Raw genomic sequence first — 21,081 nt, 5'->3', positions numbered from 1 at the left:
GTATTTAATTAACTCTGTAACTGTGTTTTTCGTGTTTTTATTTCTATGTACAATAAAGTATATACTTACATACATACATAATCCTTACTTTCCACGAAAATTATTATGAACACGATCGGTGGACCCATTAATGAGTTTATTAAACTTTTTTAACAAAGACGTAATGTGCCGTTAAGTTTCGCCTTTTTGTTTGTATGGCCTTCCTTTTGTCGTTTCATATCGTATTGGGTGTCTTTTATGAATTATTTATAACCTCAGCCTCATAAGTCGCAATAACACCGTAATAGTATTACATCATGGGAAATTAAATTAACAATCATAATAATTGTATTCTTGATCATTAAAATTGTATTCAATAGAACTACGAAGACGAATTGAGCATTGTAATGTAATATAAATTTATTTACAATAATTACTACGCAACATGCGGAATAAGTAACTTACAAAAAGAAGTGAAATCCCACCAAAAACATTTTATGTAAAATTGTTTTCGACAGTTCTAATAAATATCATCTTTCTTTCTCCTTGCACCATTTTTACACGTCTCTATTTCGCCTGATGGTTGACTGGTAGAGAATAGTATTAAGTCCGCCATTTGTACATTGTTTTTTGTATTTTGTGCAATAAGTTTTATATTAATAAAATACATAAATAAATAAAATGTGGCGACACAGACACGACTATATGAATCGTACTGTCAAAAAGTTATTGCCAGATCTAGTAGAGCTAAACTTTTAAGTATATACGCCTTAACTCTACAGATTCTACACCCATTTCAAAATTAAAATTATGAGGTTTGAAAAAATCTAAATAAAATTATTTTAACCGCGGAAAAATAACGTTTTTAAAAAGGTTTCAATAATACATACTTATAACATTAATGTATTGTGTATTCTTTACCGACAAAATCACGGGTACGAGTTAGAATTTTATTATTTTTATAAACTTTACCGATATCAGAGCAACAAATTTAAATTCAAAACGGTTGCTAAGAAAATAATTTAAATCATCTTTAAATCAAAATAATTGTCGATTGATTATAAACGGCTAGCCATCGAATTAAATGCCCATCACTCGAATTTAGTTGAAAACAAATTTCGTTTTCTTTCAAATTTCCTGTTATTTGACTCAAAACCTCGCAGATACCTAATTCTATACCTACCAAAAATCAATACGTTTATAATTTTCGCCATGATAGAGGAAGCAATAACCAAGTCAGTGAAAAAAGGCAATCTTATTGAAAAAATATTAATTAAAAATAGTATACAGCAATTAGATATGGATGGATACGGTTGCCAATTATAATAAAGCAGGGCATGTTATAAATATGCATTGTTAGTACCGACGTGCCATTGCCGCCGCCGCCGCCGCCATGTCGCCGCTCGCCCGCTCGCTGCTCGCGCTCGCCGCGCTGCTCGCCGCCGCCGACGCTATGACGAACCCTTTTTGCGACAGCCTGAGCAGAAGTAATTATCTTTTTTTAAATTATTAATTAGTACTTCTACAGAGATTTTCCGTTTGTGGTTACTTGCTTATTTTTTGCATATAATTTTACCTTACTACGCTCCCACAATGAAAATAAAAATACAAATAAATATCTAGAACGCGGCAGCAATAAAGTTCTGCATAGAATATTTTTGCATGGTGATTGTTACGAGTATTTAATTACGTCTACTGATACTTAAAACAAACATACTTTTTCTGTGAACCCTTTTCTCGGATTAAAATCCGTATAAACTCCCTTATTATGCAACGCTTAGACATTATAACTTTAACCAATAATGAACACTTCACACACACATGTACACTTGAATTACGTCGGCCGATTTTTCAATGATATAAATAGTTTTTGAGAAATCGATACTATTCAACTTCATACGTTGCCCCGGCGCGCGGGTGTCTGCGCGGGCGACGCGAGACACTCACCTCGCTTGGCCGTCGGACGGGGAGCCTGTGTCAGTCAACGCGATGCGAGCGCAATTATTCTGTGTGAATTGATCGTACGATTTTAACTTTTGAGAGTTATTGGTGATAGGACACTGTTTATTTAAGTTCAAAGGGAACGAGTGAGTTTTAAGTTAGCGAACGAACGCAATAATTTGTTTGCTTGTGCAAATTCAAGTTGTAAAGGTGAAGAACGAGGAAGGGGGTTAGAGGGAGTTGGAACAAGCGAGGTAATTCAGATAGCGGACGGCCTTAAGGCTAACTAAAAGTAACTAAGTAAGCTAACTAAGTTTTTGAATATATCTCAACCGGATGTTAACATACAAATTTCTGGATTTTTCTCACTGGCTTACCTAACATGAAAACCCTATACCCATTTCCAGATAACCTAGCAAGTTGAAATTAAGCATCCAGCTAGGCAATTGTGTGGTTACAAACCTAGGAAAAAGAAACAATGATTTTTATGATTTTTAATATTTTCCAAAAAATATCATTTATTTAGCAATTTATTTATTTATTTAAACTATATTGCACTATAGAAAATTATACAAATGGCGAAGTTAATGCCTTAAGGCATTCTCTACCAGTCAACCATTGCGTCAAACAGAAACTTGTAGTTAGTGCAGGATTGTACACGAGAGGAAATATGAAACACAAATCAAGTTATTCTAAACAATATAACAATATTCTATTCATACATTACATATATACACAAAATACATACATAATTATTATATATATAAATATATTATGTACCCAAGTATACAAGTAACATGCGGATCACTTTGAGCGAGTTAGAGAGTAGAGAGGTGCTTACGTAACTAAAGAAAATTTTGTGTTTAATTTGTTGTTTGTAATTCAAAGTATATCCGTCGTTGCTAACTTCGCCGGCAAAAGAATTGAGATCTACTTGTACGAGTATATGGGTGCCAAGTTCACGTTCACTTGAGATGTAATTAAACTTCACGATTTGTCTTGGCTAGTTCTGTTTTAAATTTTTAATAATAATTAACTAAATTTTAGGCAATATTCATAGACAAATATAATATAGCCTATACGTAAAAAAATAACAAACTACAACCAGAAGTAAAAAATACGCAAGTACATAAGCATAACGGGTTAGCATTTTATTGTGTACCTAGCAAGTTATTATTTTGGTGATTAGAACGGAATATTTTTTGCTTACATTAATATATGGATATTCGCAAAGTAGTACCTGATTCTATTAATATTATTATTCTATTAACTCTAAATTACAAGTTTGACAGTTTGAAACCAGATAAGATATATATATATATATATATATGTATATTTATTATTTAGAAATTATCATATTTATTACGTCATTTCTTTTACAGGGGAACAAACAGATGATTATGAAACTTTTGTGATAACTGGCACTGGTGATTCGGTCACTGAAATTCCTGATGTAAGACAATTTTAATTTTTTGTTTATAGCGGATAATATTAATTGTCGGTTTCCAATGATAATACGTTTAAATCATTCTTCAGATTTCCTTTTTTCGAATACTAAACCACTTTTGAACGAAGTTGATACTAGTTGATAATGTGACACCAGGTTTTTTTTAAATGCATTTACTTTATTTGATTAAAATCTTGTCATATTTTGAACCACTTTTAGGTGTCTAATTGAAAGAGTTGAAATTAGGAACAAATAATGCAATAACAAGCTACAATGAAGTTGATCTGATGATGAAGTCGTAAAGATAATTAAGAAACTTCTGGACGAGAAAACGCAAAACATAGAGTTAAGGTTCCTTGAAATTCTTAAGAAGGAAGAAAAGTTTTACGAATCTAACTTAATATTGGTAATTTTTCTATGAAATTCCATTTCGGGAGAAAAACTAAATATTAACAATTTACTTTGTTTTTGATGTCGGTCGCTTCAGCATAATATATTCTAGATTTATAGATTTCGCTTATTATTTTTTTTTGTTTTGCAAATTAAAAAAAAAGGAAGACCTATAAATCTAGGTTTTCGTTGAGTCAATAACATACTAAAAAAAATAATGAAAAATGGAAAATATTTTGAAGTGGAAAAATGTTTTTCTTTTTGTTTGGACGATCGCATTGTATACTCCCCTCTTAAGGGATTTGATAGTTATGAAATACACAAAGCAATACGATATCCAGTTAGCAACTAAAGTGATACTAAAATATTTTATTTTGAGAGTTGTATTTTTTGTGGGCAGAAATGTACCAGACCAGGAAGGAAGTTAGTCGGCGATTATCTCAGCGTGTGTAACGCCTACCACAGACCTAAACTGGCGACACCTATGGGCATAGCCAATCCTTTAGGGGCTGTGTACATCACCTGCCCTAAGACTGTCGATGGCTGCTCGCGGCTCCAACTGCATGTGACGCAGTACTGCAAGATGGTGACGGGGCCAACGCCTCTGCTCTTGGGTTAACGTTGTGGCGATCATGTTGCTTAGCCGAGTGAAGATCGTTCATGGAAAACGCGAATTGAAACTTAAGTATTGTTACTTGACTTTCGTTCTCAATGTATAATTAAAATCAATTAAAGCATTCAATCATTGAGTATTTTATTAAACCCCAGTGGCGGATTTGCAGTGTCTGCCGCTCTAGGCCCCAGGCCCTGTAATAAGTACTAGCCGCCCCTTTCTCAGCGCACCCATCATAGAGGTAGACTGCCGAGTGCCGCCCCTAATTATCTTGCCGCTCTAGGCCCAGGCCTACTTGGCCTTAGGGTAAATCCGCCACTGTTAAGCCCCCAAAAATTCTGACACAAATTTATAGTGGTTTGAAAACCATGTAACTTACTTTTGCTGTCGTTGAATAGGGAATGGGCTTGAAATGCGAAGAGTAGGACATACAAAAGAATTTTAACCAAAGCTAAAACGGACATCTTCGCTTACGCTTATTTGAAAAAAGTTTGATGAAATAAATGCCTTAAAGGAACGTTTTTTAACTTATAGAAGGACGAACAAGTGGACAAGCTAGAAATATCATTAAAAAATACTTTATTAAAATAAGAGGGCAGTCTACCGAAATCATTTAATTAGATGACCTATGTACCTAAAACCAATAATAATTAAAATGTATAAATATTTCATATAAGACTCCTTAACTCAAAAAATCTTTTGAATTTAAGATTAGTAGATAAGTTTAAGATTATGTAATGTGATTTTTATTGAAATAAACAGCTGATTTTTTTTTTTTATAAGCAAAGGCTGTACGCATCTAGTCAAAATAAAACAAGAAATGATATATTTTTGAATATGCCAGTAATTCAGGAAAAAAGTAGGTAACTAACTATACTGCATGAATCTTAGAAATACCAAATATTGTATTTGATCACAGCGATAGAATATTCATGAAAAAACGATTCAAACGAAATTATTATCGCGTATAATTAATTTTCATTCCAATACTTTGAGCCTTTTCAACAAAATAAATTAAATATATTTTTCGACACGTTGCTTATTAAGTAACTATGAAAGAAGAAAAATAATAGTCAGAGGCTGCGTTATGGAAATAGTTTATTACGTGCCTTAAAGTTATCTGCGTAGAGGGCGCCTCTAGCATATAAAGAATAAATAAATAAATAAAATATTTTTATTTCAGAACCATAAGAATTCCATAAAACATTGTTAGTACCATCGTTATAGCTAGGGGTTAAGTAAGTACATTAAAATCAAATCAAATCCAAACATAATAAGAATAATAAATAATTAATAATATTGATATAATAACAATGAAATCACGATTAATAGTAAAATAAAAATTAGTTGAAATAATGAATACAAAATAATTAATAAATTAACATGTCAAATTCAAAATAAAATAGACTAGAATAATAATTACGATGTCAAACTTTACTATTTTTATTCATATTCCCATAAATAATGATTTCATGTCAAAAGAGCAATAGGTTCAAGTATAAAAATGTCAATACTGAGGGCCTAACGAGAAACACAAAAATCGTAATTTTATTATCTGCCTCTCTATCACTCTTGCATATTCGAGCAATAAAGAGGCAGGTAACTATATATAACACAGAAAGAATTGAAAATATAAACCATTGTACTATTATTACCTAAGTATCGTTATTTACGATTATTTGTGTATGTATCGTATATTTAATTTGTATAAAAACAATATCGAATGTTGCCTTTGGAAACTTAAAACATGCTTGTAGTAAGAAAACACGCCTCTTCTTTGACAGGCGTTTCGGCAGCTATTCCGTTTCATTCAGACAACTTATTAAGAATAGTTTTTCAATATTCAATATTAAAAAATAAACGTATTAAAATGATGAACAAGTAAGTAATAAAATATGAAATATGTATGTTTTTATTATTCTTACATTTACAGTAGGTTTTTATGGCCATTACGACTTTTAAAGAAAACTAACATTAACTCTCATCAATAAGTAGTCATGAATTGGAACAAGTATATTAAAAAAAAAATACCCTGTTTTTTGTAAAAGTAATAATGTAATAGACATTTATTTGTATGTTCATCACGAATATTTGTTTCTGAGTTATGGATTCTATCTAGTACCCATAGTACAAGCTTTGCTTAGTTTGAGGCTCGGTCGATATGTGTAAGACTGTCCCCGAAATGTTTGTTTGTTTATTTATTTATCTACAAAATAACACACATAGGTTTAGTATTTTATACCGATATAGGAGTGAATAATTGGAAATTAAAACGGTTGCCAAGAAAACGATTTAGTTTAACCCTTAATGAAAATAAATGCAGATTGATTATAAACGGCTAGCAGTCCATTTAAATTAGCTTCACTCAAAATTGAGTTGAAAAATATATTCTTTGGCATAATAATATTGATAGAAGAAGCGAAAACTAAGGCCATGTTTTGGCTGCCTGTTCCCTTGAGTAGGGTTTGGCAGCGGACCGGTGAGCGAGAAAAAAATCCACGAATAGAATTGCATAAATGGTGGCTCATTTCAATTCTATTGGTGGATTTCGCTCCGTTATGTGGCTCCAGTGGACAGGCAGCCTAAAGAAAAAAAAATATTAATAAAAATAATATGCAATTGGATATGGATGGATACGGTTGCCAATTATAATAACGCAGCGCTCGTTATATATGTGAATCGTTGACGCCGTTGCACCATTCCCGCCGCCGCCGCTATGTCGCCGACGCCGCCGCTCGCCCGCTCGCTGCTCGCGCTCGCCGCGCTGCTCGCCGCCGCCGACGCTATGACGACCCCTTTTTGCGACAGTCTGAGTAGAGGTATTTAGGTTTTTTTTCAGTAGTTCTACAGAGTTTATATAAGTATAAGTAATGTCCGTTTCGTTACAATGCACTATGATAGCCTTATTAAAATACCTTCAAGATGATGAAGTGTTCTCTTTATTTTCAAAAAATAGAAAGAATTAACCAGAGTTAATTCTTTCTTAGTCCTGTATATTAGTTACAATATGTAAATTATAATTAATCACACGTGTCACTTACATTACGTGAAGTCTAAACCTCGCTTAATGATTGTTTTTTGTCATGTGCAGAAATGTTCCAGACCAGGAAGAGAGTTAGTAGGCGATTATATCAGCGTGTGCAACACTCCATACTCTAAGCCCCAACTGCGCTCGCTTATGCTGGGTACCGATATCACTACTATTCCGTTCTGGGCTGTGTACATCGGGTGCCCTCAGACTGTCACTGGCTGCTCGCGTCTCGAAGTGCAAGTGACGCAGTACTGCAAGATGGTGACGGCGCCAACGCCGCCGGTCGGAAATGTGTTGGGTTAACGTGGTGATCAATGCACTTAGCTAAGTGTTAATTCTGTATAGAAAACGCCGATAGAAACTTAAAAATTGTTTGTTCGAATCTGCCATCTCAATACGTTGTATCGATTGGTCGATAAAAGATTATTAATAAAACTCGTGTTGACAGTTGCAAACAGACTCATTTTATTTCGTTTTAAATATCGTCGTTGAGAATTCCAAATCCGTTATGTGCTCGATTTTTAATTGACAAATAGTTACCTAGCAGAAAAATAGACCTGGCCGACGGCAGCACTGGTATACAAATGCATGGAATGCATATTAAATAATGATTTTGTTACATTTTTAACAGTTATCTTGGATATGTCACCAAGCCTGTTACAGCGATTTGACAAGTGTCATCTGACATTGATAATGAAATAAAGAACTTTAACATGTCAATATATATTAAAATCAAATAAAGCATTTATTCCCAAGGTATTTTATTTGAACCCATTTAGTATTGAAAGAATGTAGTTTTTGTTTGAATACATTCGCAGTATTAGATACCAAATGGACACATTACCTACATGATTAAATAAATAATTAATAAATAAATATTATAGGACATTATTACATAAATTGACTAAGCCCCGCAGTAAGCTCAATAAGGCCTGTGTCTGTGGGTACTAAGACAACGATATATATAATATTTAATTTTTTTTTGCCCTCACTAGGATTTGAACCCGTGAGAAAAGTATGAGAAGTTTCAGAAAATGTTCGATGTAAAATGTTTCTCATGAAATAAAACTATGCCTTCATTAGCAAGCCAATGAAAATATTATTTTATTTCAATTTAACAAGATTAACATTTCTTTAACCTAGTTTCTATTTTTAATAATTAGGATTTAATATTATTATCTAGTCTTTAATTTTAATAATATTGATATGTGACAGACCTTATGTCAGTTGGCGCTTACTTCGCATATATGGAAGGTAGAGGCGAGGAACAAAATCTCCATATACCAAAAAGTGCCCGACAATAAACCATAAATAGGTGGCGCTACAATCATAGACAGCGCACTTCACTCCGTCAATAACGCCTAGGTTATTAGCTACTCTAGCGCTACTCTGGAGAGATTGGGAACTATTTATTTATAGCTGACAGCTGGGCACTTTTGCAACAATTCTGCCTAAAGAGTTTCTGTTCCTTGCCTGTAATTCCATATTCGCGTAGTACCATTATTATGTGCGCGCCGCTAATAAAGGCGTAAGCGCCGACTGCCATAAGGTCCCTTTTGATATGGACTGTCACATACAGGGTGATTTCTGGGTCGTGATCCAGAACCACTTTTTTACATTATCATACGGTAGTATTTGATTGAAAGATAATTAGTTTAATTTTTATTATTTTTTAAGTAAAATTAATCTTATATGAAGTAATCATGGTCACCTATGACTTTTGACATACGCTGTATGGAAAGCGACAAGACGTCACATTGAGTAGGGTGACCAAACTGTATGCAAACTAGTGTTAGGGCTTGTAGAGTTAGAAGTTTGGCTGTACAAGAGATTATCAGACGTTTTGACAGAGCGAGCCTCGTGGTTTCGTCTTGGCAACATTTTACATGAAAATGTTTTTGATGGATTTTTTTTTGTAATTTGCTTATGACAATCTTCCATCTCCCAATTTAAAGGGTAGGGGTGAGTAACTATTAAAAATCCTGACGTATCTAGAGGCATATTTTATACAATAAGATTTTTTAACTGGTTCTCCATACAACCCCTTTTTCCGCTAAAGCCCTTTTCCTACCCCTTTTCACCCCTACGGGGGATTTTGGGTTTGAAAACTATGCTATATCCTTCTCCATAACAAACACTATCTACATACCAATTTTCCACTATATCGGTTCAGCGGTTATTGATTCCCCATACAAAATTCCACCCCCCCCCCTTGTTTCTCGGCGTGTTTCTATTTAATTTAAATTTTCGATCTGGCCTAGTTGGTAGTGACCCTGCCTCCGATGGTCCCGGGTTCAAATCCTGGTAAGGGCATTTATTCGTGTGATGAGCATGGATATTTGTTCCTGAGTCATGGGTGTTTTCTATGTATTTAAGTATTTATAAATATTTATGTATTATATATATCGTTGTCTAAGTACCCTCAACACAAGCCTTATTGAGCTTACTGTGGGACTTAGTCAATTTGTGTAATAATGTCCTATAATATTTATTTATATTTATTAAAGAAAAAAAGAAAACCCCACTGATGTCGAAGGGATTCGAACTTCTACTGGTTCGGGCTACACGAAATCACTGACAACTAACAGTCAATTTTATTGAGACTATTCGAGACGCGGATTCATTTTTCCATCAAAATATTTCTAACATTACAACACACAAATATACTCAGGCAAACTCACTTTGTCAGTAGAAAATGGCGCGAAATTCAAATTTTCTATGAGAGCTCACCATTTCCGGCCTACATTTTAAATTTACCGCCATTTTATACTGACAGAAATGGCCAAACTAAATCTAGGATCCTCAGCTTCGTCGGCACTGCTGGTTAGGGTAATATGCCGATCAAACTTTTATATTAGATTATCAATATATTTTATTTCAAAGTCGATGGGTAGGGTGACAAGTGTCAACTCTATATAAATTAATAACACTAGACCCTACACATAGTGAGGTGAGTAAGGTTGCCAGAGCTCAACGAGGGGCGGGAGGGGGTTAGGGTCGGCAACGCGCATGTAACTCCTCTGGAGTTGCAGGCGTACATAGGCTACGGAGACTGCTTACCATCAGGCGGGCCGTATGCTTGTCTGCCACCGACGTAGATAGATAGATAGAATACTCTTTATTGGCACACCTCAGTAAAAATATACAAGAAAAATAAACAATTGATTAAATTACAACGACGACGACGACGACAACTACGACGACGTAGTACAGGGTGGACAAATAAGAATGATACACTTTGTTTTTAAATTTTAATTACATTAAGTGGAAATTTTATTAAATATTTTTTCATAAATATATTATTCAGGGTTGGCAATTGTATACGGAAGATAATTTCTGCCAAATGTATACCACTAGCAGCAAGCAATTTTATCTCAAATGTTTCTGTTGTTTAAAACACGTTGTTTGCTCGATTAATTTAAAAAAAAAAGTGACAGTGATTGGCACACAAATTCTCCAAATTTTGTAGCTCTTGACTTATTTCTGTGGGGCTATCTAAAATTACGTGTCTATGCTAACGAGCTGATGAAATTTAAACAGTTAAAACCGAATATTCGACACAAATGTACTAAGATAATGCCAAAAATGTGCGAATAGATGCTGAACATTGGGATGATAAGGGCTTACATTTGCCTGCTGTTAGAGGTGGACATATGTCAGACATTATGTTTCGCATGAATTTGCCAACCCTGAAGAATATATTTTTAAAACAATACCTAATAATTTTTGAACTTAATACAGTTAAAATTTAAAAACAAAATGTATACTTCTTATTTGGCCACCCTGTATTAAAAAAAATAACCTAAAAGCGCCAAATCTCTGAAAATTCTATTGAGATGTCAGTGTCAAAAATTAAATATTTTTTAAATGTTTTATTGTTGAACGAAATATATATTTACGGATTTTTTTTTCTGTTTGTAGGTATTTAATATAAAATCCGTATAATTATACTGTACCAAAAATCTTTTCCGTGCCTCCAGTAAAGGAGGAATTCAGCAGTACGGCGAGCACGAACAGGGAACAGGCGAGCATTGATTATGGCGGAGGCGTTATATTTGGGTTGATTTTTTATGGTGACTATTTTTTTTTTCTACAGCACACGTAACGTATTAATTATGTAGACCGATTGACTATTTAGTACTTAATATGCAACATAATTATATTCTTGCACGGTAACCTATTAGTGTTGTTATCTAAACGTAGAATATATATATTTCCATATATAATCAAATTAAAAGATAATAATAATAAAATTACTCAGACAACTAACAAGTTAAGAGTCCGTAGCAAGCTTAGCCGAATTTCATCTTCCCATATTAACGGAGTTTCGTTCTCATTTTGAAAACTATGTGATAGATCTCTCACGTACAAGGAACATCTTGTGAAGCTCTCCCAGAAATTATCAACGCGAAATAATATCCTGCATAGGCTATGTGGAACCTCGTGGGGAGCATCTGCCGATTGCCTGCGCACCACTGGTATCGCACTAGTTTATTCAGCAGCGGAATACTGTGCCCCAGTGTGGTCAGAAAGCGCTCACGTGGGCAAGGTGGATACCAAATTGAATGAGACTATGCGGTGTATATCAGGAACGATTAAGTCCACTCCTTCCCATTGGCTACCAATATGGCACCTCCACACTTGAGGAGAAAACATGCACTCAGGAGAGAAGCTGAGAAGATCAGCTCCAAGCCAGCATTGCCTATCCACAATCAGTTTTTCTACCCACCACCCCAACGCCTAAAGTCCCGAAGTCCTGCGTTTGCTGCTGCTCAAACTCTAAATGGTTTCAATGTGACTGAAGCCTGGAAAACTGAATGGATCACTGCTTCTGCTGGCTCTGACGTAGAAACCATAGACCCGACTTCTAAACCATTAGGATTCACCCTCCCCCGGAGATTGTGGTGCCGCTTAAATAGACTGAGAACGGGTCACGGTCGCTGCAATTACTTTCTGCATAAATGGGGGTGGAAGGACTCTGCAATGTGCGAGTGTGACGAAGAAGTCCAGACTATGGAGCATATAATTCAGCGATGCCCTCTGCACTCATACTCGGGACCACCAGAGGACCTGCTGCGCCTAACACCCGACGCAATTGCGTGGCTTAACGCTCTGAATATTGACATGTAATTTAAATTTTAATTGTAATGTAATTTTTATTCTGTGATATTTATGTAACTGCCTATGTTTTGTATAAGCCATACGATTAAATAAATTCCCCTAAAATAAATCAGAGCAAATAACTTCAATTTAAAAACGACTGTGAAGAAAACCGTGTAACATTATATTAAATTGATTATCAATGGATAAATTTATCGAGCCGGATAATATGGATACGGCTATTTGTTATAATGCGTAGCGCGTATTATAAAAATGGGAATCGGCGTTGTTACTGCAGTATTCCCGCCGCCGCCGCCGCCATGTCGCCGCTCACCCGCTCGCTAGTCGCGTTCGCCGCGCTGCTCGCCGCCGCCGACGCAAATTCTGTCTTCGCCAACGCCGACTCAAATCCTTTTTGCAACTCCGTGGCGACAGGTTCTGGCAGTATTTTGCCCCAATAATGTCAATAGATTTATTTATATTATTTTTGAGCCGTTTTTGAACTTTTGAGCTGTTTTTTAAATAAAATACATTTGTTAATTTTCCAAGCTATATTTTGTTTAAAATTTAAAGTGAAAAAAAAAAACAGTTCACAAAAGGACGCCTTAGGGTGCGACTCTGTTTATCCATAGTCACATGGCTAAATATCCCGAGAACTATTTAAGCTATTGATATAATTACAATACTAATAATCTTTTTCAAATGTAATTTGTTTACAGCTTAAAAAACATTATTATACAAAGAATTAAAAGTCTTTCGTTACATAATGAGATAACAGAAAGTTTGTACCGACCGTTATTTTTACGTTATAATTAAAATTAATTTCATGAAACAAGCTTTCACATCCTACAGTATTCATGAAAAAACTAATATACCTAATAATAAAAACCTGAATACAAACGTAAATAATTTACCTATATGTTTCACAGGCAACCAACGCTCGGACGGCGCGCCGTGGCAGAGGCCTAATTTTGTTTTCGAGGTTTCCCGACCCAGTGGCACCGTTGACATCCCTGATGTAAGATTTTTTATACTATTTGCGTAATTGTGTTGGAAAATATCAGCTAAGTTTTTGTGCTTTATACATTTATATATCTACAAGCTTTTATTTAAGTTGCGATGTTTGTATTTGACCTCAACAATCAGGCTAAATCTTGCAACCTTAAGAACACTTCGCATTCGGGCCGACTCGAACTTTAAGATTTGTCAAAAATTTGCTAACGATACGATATCGATCGGATATGTCAGAAGTGAAGATTTTGTTTGAAGAAACGTATCTTAAAGTTCGAATCGGGACGATTATTCAATTGAGTCGATATTTCAGATACATAATGTAATTTGGAGTGATTTGACTTGATTTGAGTGATGTGATTTGTACCAAGGTCTTATTTGACACCCTAGTTAGATGACCAGAAATGAATGACCACCGCTTGTCTAAAGCTGTTCCCCACCCTGAGTTAGCAGTGGGTAAGCGTAAGCACGATGGTCAGGACCTGCGGTACAAGGTCGCGCTCAAAGTGCATCAAAGCGTTTGCGCTATCGACCTTGAGCGTTGGGAGGAGCTTGCTGGAAGAAGATCATCTTGGCGTTCTACCATCTATAACGGCGTCAAAAATTTGAAACAGCATCACAAGCTTAGACATAAAAAGCCAACAAAAAAGAGACCTAAGCCTTCATGTGTATAAGTTTTACGCAGCTGGCCAATGTTGTTGTCACGCGAGATCTCATACGTAACGAACATATCCGTGGCAGCCTCGGAATCCGTGACGGAAGTCGCCTCCGATGGTATCACCATATAAGCCGTAGACCGTTAGGAATAAATTTGAATTTCCCTTACCTACTCATATTAAACACGTTTTTTAGGTTTGCTAAAATGGTATAAACGAAATATTAATTGTATTAGACTGGTCCGTTTGTCTGTCCAATCATCCACGGGGTCCTCTGACTTATGTCATACATATTTAAATTTATTGTAAATATTAGTTGAGACGTTTTTGATGTTTCGCCAGAAATATCTTGATTCAATAAATTAACGTATTGGTGCCAAAATCCATCTTTTGCTTGGTGATTTGCTTTTGTTTTTTGGTCGTTACTTCAATGATAGTTAGTATTATGAGGATAGGTTAGGAATATACATATATGTGACAGATAAAGCTAACATTTAAATCGCGATGATCATAAAAGAGATCGGAGATTTCGGGGCAATATGAAATATATCTGTCTTCTTTGAAAGAAGACCATCGATTTTGTTAAACATCATAAAGGCCATCAACACACTTATAATCCCTCTGGTGTTGCGGGTGTCCATGGGCGAGGGTAATCGGTTACCTATACTTATATCATAAAAACTATTAATTCGGGTCTGAAATTGAATATATAAACCCTTTACAGCGTTCAAGGTCAACATGGGACAGTTTTCCGTTGACCACGGACGCTGTAATCGGTTCGAAATGAATAAATGAATGAATGAAAGTTTATTCACAAACGAAAAGTCGGGGTGTATTTTAAATTCACTATCCTCGACAGTTATAATCTGTTTACATAGTTTTATTTTAACTTTACTTTATGTATGTACACAGAAATGCAGCCAATCCGGAAAAACGTTAGTCGCTCAATCCATCTATGCATGCAGCAGAGCCGGGCCTCCTTCCATCTCCGTCGGGGGACAGCAGTTCTCTCCGATAACGGTCATGTGCCCGGATACTGCCGGCGGCTGCTCATTTAACGTTTCGCAGTTTTGTGATGACTAAGACATTAATCAAAAGGAATCTGATTATTTTTAGTATTTTTATTTACATTTCTTTAAATACATACTTAAAAGTTAATTATCCTCCCGTTTTAAAACGTAGGTATTAAATTGAAATAGCAAGCGTTGTAAGTTCAATATTTTTAAACGTGTATGTTGACGACACCAATCATGGAACATTTAAGAGAAAATTGGAGTGTTTTTGATATTTCACGGACACCTGTAAAATTTCTACCGCTTTACGCTTTAAAAGTCGAATGTCCAATTCGTCCTGTATGTTTTCTATGTATTTAATGAAAGCTACTGCAATTGCTTTCAATATTATTAACCAATTAAAACTGTAGTTTTTTGCTCCAGTCATGGAATGTATGGCGCCATTCATTTTCAAAATAACAGATATCAATGAAAAATTAAACTTAAGCAGCTCTTTGGCTCTTGTTTATGGTAAAATGTTGCAAGCGATTAAAAACTGATGGTAAATACTTGTTTTACAGGATTTATCTATACCATCCCATTACTGGTGCCTGTTCCATTATAGAGGTGTTTACTATAAATATACTTACGATAATACATATACGCTAACTTTGTCTTTATTTAGAAAAAGGTAGGTAACATCAAAGAGAATATGAAATAGAGGTGGATTGTCAAAGAAAACTTTGTAGCCACAGTAAATTTGAGTTTGATCCGTATTCTTTCACTGGTATGTTTTAAATTTGTTCAATATCAAAAAGTGGCGCCATCTAATATATCAAAGGCCAAAGGTATGGCGGTATCGTTTCGAGCGATGGCGCCACACCCTTTAGCCGATGCCCGGTAAGATGGCGCCACTTTCGCAGTGAAAGAATAAGAATAAAAGTTTTAATGTATCGAAAGATATTTACTGTGTCAAAAAAGTATATTTGACAATTCTCTATTTCAAGCTTCTTTGGTAACTTTAAAACTTTACCTTCATCAAATAAGGTAAACGGCGTGTTCGTGTGAGTACAATATTTCGTTAGTATGGTTTCTGACGCAAATAATAAGCAATTTCAATATTAATTTTTTATTCTAATTTCTCTTATAATAATGAAATCTGTATTATTTAATCTCTTCAAAAAAACCAAGAACCAATATTTTAATGACTTAACTGAGAGTTTTGCCTCTACGAAGCATTTCCTCTACATACCGGGAAACCTACGACGTAGCGCTACGACCGTAGCTAAGTGGTAAAAGTGTTAACAAGTGCCATTTAGGACGAATATTTTAGGTCTTATTTGAATACATTAACACATTGTGGAAGATCTGTGTCCTTACAACGCCGGTATGTAATAGTTGTTTATGTGACTGCTACGTAATGAAAGGCATTAAAATACGAGTGTGGGTTTATGAAACGAACGAAATGAGTATAAAGTATGAGTAGAGTATGAAGGATCACACGAGTATTTTAATGCCTAATTATGTACAGTTACATACACTGCTTTATCTACATCAATAAGTATCATAAGCTTCAATAAATCAAAGTAATTTTATACTTAAAAACTAATAAAACCACGAACTACGCACGTCACAGATTCGTTGTTTTTTTTTATTCAGAGACAAACTAGAGTCGAGGTCGACGTTCGATATGAAATAACATGCGAGATTGGTCAAAATTGTTTGCAACTGATACTTCATTTCGAATAGAACATCATCTCGACTGATACTAAAATAGAGGTCAAATCAAATTTCTTTGTTTCTCAGAGATGTTCTAAATTTGAATGTAATTAAGGTGTCAGTTATCGTAACATTAAAGTCAATATTACAATACAACCACAGATACAATATGTTTCTTAATATGCCGTTAGCATATCGTGTCTGAATATATTAAAGGGACTTTATGATATGAATGTATATAAACACTCTAGCGACACCTCTCTGGACGACCAATGAAGGCAAGCCAGAGATAAGATATCTAGTATTGCTTATTACGTTATTGTTGTATATACTAACGAAAATGCGGGCAAAAATAGTATTAAATGCCAATAAAGCAGGGCAAATAACTAAAATTTGAAAAGACCGCGAAGGAAAGTGTCACATATTATTAAATTGTAATACAAATTGATTATCAATGCCTAAAATGTATTGAACCTGATAATATGAACATGGTTATTTATTTATTATAGTGCATAGCTGGCTTTATATGAAATTCGGCGGGCAATGGTGTCGGCCAATATCCCGTGCGTATTGGAACCACCAGGCTTGTCACGGTCGGACGGTAAAAGACCCGACGGGCTCACCTTAGTCCCCTGGCGGAGGGGGCGGTGTCTTTTATGGGATGCGACATGTGTTAGTACATTTGCTGCATCCCATCTAAGACACACGGTTAAGGCCGCGGGTTCAGCGGCAGAAATTGCCGCCAAAATAAGCGTGCCAAGTACTCCGGGTTACAGGGGGCGTACGATTTTGTGCCCATTGCTGTCGAGACAGCCGGACCCTGATACAGCGAGGCGTCCGAATTGTTCAGGGAACTGGGTCGGCGGCCGAGGGAGAGGGGGAACGACCCCCGTTCTGGGTCGTGGCTTGTCCAACAGGTCTCCATCGCCATACAGCGTGGCAACGCTGCGAGTGTGATGGGGACTTGGACAAGGCATGTCACAGGACGGGCTTTAGGTTAGTTAAATAATTTTAAGTTTGTGTTTGTATAGTGGTGCTTATTTTTTTTTTCTTGTAATAGTACTGTTTTATTTAAGTTTTTTTTGTAATGATTTCTATTGATTATGTGTGAATAAGGTTAATTAGAATTAATTTTTTGAGGCTTTTGGTACTCTTTTAATAATTATGTTGATTTTTTGTTATACAATAGCTGTTTATTTACAATAACAATATACATAATGGATATATACAGATGATTACTATAAATAACTAGCTTATATCTAAAATAGGCCCTTGAGGTATTGTCTCGCAATACTGATACGCTGTGCGAGGAAGCCGCCAGCTCTTCGGTCACCAGTTACGTCAACCAGACGTTTCGCGATTTCTCCAAATAACTTGTGCGTGCTGGGACCCCATGGACCTAGGGTTTCAACGCCAAATTATGTTGATATATTAATTGATAAATGTAAATACCTATGTATGTATTAGCACTAAAGTTACTTTTAAGGACAAAATTTCCATACCCATTCTGGGTCCATGAGACACTTACTCTTTCGCATGTAAATACCATCTTGTAATTACCATGGTGCAATAAAGGAAGAATAAGAATCTCTATTTAATTAAAAAGCTAACACAGAATAGTTTGTCGATATTATGCTATCCTAAATACAGAAAAGCTTCATGTCGTCAGGGTCGCATTAAAAATTCCGGAACGTAAGAGAGGCCCAGGCCGCCGTCCGTTGACCTGGTGGTCAAACATAGAAAGAGACCTCAATCGATCCCAGATGTCAAAAGAGACAACCCAAAACAGAGTAACTTGGCGCAGAAGAGTGAGGAGGCTCGACCCCAAATAAACGGAACAGGGAAAGAATAAGAAGACATACAGAAAAGCTTAAAGTTAACTTTGCAATAGCTTGACCAGGGTCGATCCTTTGTCTCCCGAACAAGGTTAGAGTCAGCGATTCCTTCGCTAAAGGTTACACAGTGGCTGCGTTGATGCCGCAGCAGTAATGCCCCTATATAACTTTTGGTGACAACGCAATGACTTGCGACCATTAAGCCTACATAATAATGCCGTTGGAAGGTGGCGAATGAAACCATTTGACTATAAAAAGCAACCAATTAGAATTTTGGATCGCAAGAAACGTCGCTAAACTTTACATTTTTTAATTTATTATTGACAAATCGTTTAAAATAATAAACAAATACTTGGGGACAATCTTACACAGGTCGATCCAGCCTCAAACGAATAACGCTTACAATAAATAGTAGTACTATTTGTAGTAGTTAGTATTTTCCTATGCATGTTTCAATCACTTAATCTATTAATGTATAGTTGTAGTTAATAATGTAGTGTAAAAAGCCTCGAACTGTTTGAGTGTTGTTGCACACCTGTTATTGGTGCATAGATATTATACGTGGCCACTATACTTGTTACTTTGCTAGCTTTGTTTATGTACTGTTGGTGTGTCTTATGAAAAAAAAAAAAAAAAAAAAAAAAAAAGTAGGCAGGGTAATTATAACTATTATAATTATATTTTTGGCTTAATAAGCATTCATTTTGTTTTGAATGTAATCAAGTGTAAAATTTTGGTTTAATATATCGTGAATAATAATAATTTTGGTTTAATATACTTATATTTACTGTCCGTGACCCGTATATGGGTCACGTCACGGCAAGCCTCTACTTCAAAGCCGTAAGGTTGACCAGTTTGGGACAATGAACGTATTAAATGAATCCAAGTCAAATAGTGAATTAATATGCAGAATGAGGTTCAGATTAACGTATTTGCGGACCGATACGACCTTCAAACCTTCAAGAAAAGAGCGTACTCCTAGCAACGCACTTACAACCCCTCTGGTGTTGCAGGTGTCCATGGGCGGCGGTAATCGCTTACCATCAGGTCCGTATGCTTGTTTGCCTCCTGTATCATAAAAAAAGTGTTCCAAATGTAGGCAAAGTCGCAAAAAAAACTAAACTTTTTGTAATGCTTATATAATAAGATAATAACATTATCGTATACATCTGTAAGCAATTTGAATCGGCCACGAGGAAAAGTGTACAAATACAAATAGTTACATGTACATAATTCTTAATCAATTTTTAACGGCAAGAAATCGATTTAATGCTACATTATGCATTAAAAGACAGGCGTATAATTATAGACCGACGAAGTAAGTAAGTAAGTAAATATTCTTTATTGCACCAACAATTATACACTTTACATACATGTAAAACTACAAATGAATTTTAAAGGAAAATAGAACCAGGTAACAACAGGCGGTCTTATCGCTAAAAAGCGAAGCGAAGCGAAGTTGATAACTCGAGATATAAAATAATTTGAACTTTAAATAGAGTTACATGAGTTTAAAATTTCTTCAATTATATATCTCGAGATATTAGATTATAGTCAAATGAACCACAAGTCGTCTCCTTCACGATTTTCGTGGAAATCTCTTCTATATACCTAAAACTGGTATGGATGTGTTCCTCGTTATCTCCAGAATACGTATTGACCGGTTTTAGTTTATGAAGGGGGGGGGGGGGGATGGGTCGAAATAAAGGGGGAGACAGATGGCGGCCGACCATCATTGATATTTTTCAACTTCTTCCGGCCGTGTTCGGATATTTATTATTATAAATAAACTGAAACCAATTTTGTAAATAGAAAAAGGTGCCAGATTTGAAAAATTAATGTAAACGCGACGGATGGACTTTTACCTATATACATATTTTGAACTTGACAGTGGACTATTTTTTTCTGTCAAAATTTCAATCGCGATAAAAAAATATTGAGGCATAAAAAACTAAGAGCCCTTTGGCATCAAGTCTAATCATAATATATGGCTATAACTTACTTTGCCATCATAAAACTAGATAACTTGGGTATCGATTGTCATAGGTTGTATTATATAAAAATAGAAGTTCACTAAATTATCATGCTCTTTTCCAACGAAATCGCAAGCCAAGATACGTATTCTACAACATTAATAAGTGTAGATGATATTAATTGTTTCATTTATAAACGGTTTTAATTCAAAATTTGAAACGCTTATGTGAAAAACGCAGATTATCAACGGGTAAATACTTTTAAATTTCTATCACTGCCAATAATTGACCTCATGTAAACATACTGTAATGGTATGATCGATTCGATACAGATATCACTTATTATTCAGACGAGCGTGTGTAACATATTATATAACGGAGTCGGCGTCGACAG

The 21,081-nt window shown here is 35.3% G+C and overlaps 2 protein-coding genes and 1 long non-coding RNA gene across 3 annotated transcripts; all 3 read left to right on the top strand.

The window, feature by feature from the left end:
• The first annotated feature begins 1,344 nt into the window (after positions 1-1,344).
• LOC133533804 (uncharacterized) lies at positions 1,345-4,499 on the top strand. The gene is made up of 3 exons (XM_061872855.1): positions 1,345-1,466; positions 3,303-3,373; positions 4,158-4,499. Exons 1-3 carry the CDS (start codon positions 1,373-1,375, stop codon positions 4,374-4,376), a joined length of 384 nt encoding a protein of 127 aa, XP_061728839.1. The 5' UTR covers positions 1,345-1,372; the 3' UTR covers positions 4,377-4,499.
• Positions 4,500-5,850: 1,351 nt separating this feature from the next.
• On the top strand, positions 5,851-8,150 carry LOC133533807 (uncharacterized). The gene is made up of 2 exons (XR_009801924.1): positions 5,851-7,189; positions 7,462-8,150. It is a non-coding gene; the product is annotated as an uncharacterized LOC133533807 (long non-coding RNA).
• A 4,587-nt stretch (positions 8,151-12,737) lies between these two features.
• LOC133533796 (uncharacterized) lies at positions 12,738-15,279 on the top strand. Its single transcript, XM_061872847.1, has 3 exons — positions 12,738-12,936; positions 13,431-13,519; positions 15,081-15,279. Exons 1-3 carry the CDS (start codon positions 12,753-12,755, stop codon positions 15,249-15,251), a joined length of 444 nt encoding a protein of 147 aa, XP_061728831.1. The 5' UTR covers positions 12,738-12,752; the 3' UTR covers positions 15,252-15,279.
• The last annotated feature ends 5,802 nt before the right edge of the window (positions 15,280-21,081 follow it).

This window comes from Cydia pomonella, unplaced genomic scaffold, assembly GCF_033807575.1.
Source record: "Cydia pomonella isolate Wapato2018A unplaced genomic scaffold, ilCydPomo1 PGA_scaffold_205, whole genome shotgun sequence".
In the NCBI taxonomy this organism is placed as follows: Eukaryota; Metazoa; Arthropoda; class Insecta; order Lepidoptera; family Tortricidae; genus Cydia; species Cydia pomonella.
Note: the sequence above shows the minus strand (reverse complement) of the source record. Positions and strands in the feature narration are given on the sequence as shown.

What these genes read in the sequence shown, in the direction of transcription:
- LOC133533796 (XM_061872847.1), top strand. Translation starts at nt 12,753, where the DNA reads ATGCGTAGCGCGTATTATAAAAATGGGAATCGGCGTTGTTACTGCAGT. An exon ending in TTGCAACTCCGTGGCGACAG is followed by an intron (nt 12,937 to 13,430) that starts GTTCTGGCAGTA and finishes TATGTTTCACAG; the next exon opens with GCAACCAACGCTCGGACGGC. An exon ending in GCACCGTTGACATCCCTGAT is followed by an intron (nt 13,520 to 15,080) that starts GTAAGATTTTTT and finishes GTATGTACACAG; the next exon opens with AAATGCAGCCAATCCGGAAA.
- LOC133533804 (XM_061872855.1), top strand. Translation starts at nt 1,373, where the DNA reads ATGTCGCCGCTCGCCCGCTCGCTGCTCGCGCTCGCCGCGCTGCTCGCC. An exon ending in TTGCGACAGCCTGAGCAGAA is followed by an intron (nt 1,467 to 3,302) that starts GTAATTATCTTT and finishes TTTCTTTTACAG; the next exon opens with GGGAACAAACAGATGATTAT. An exon ending in CGGTCACTGAAATTCCTGAT is followed by an intron (nt 3,374 to 4,157) that starts GTAAGACAATTT and finishes TTTTGTGGGCAG; the next exon opens with AAATGTACCAGACCAGGAAG.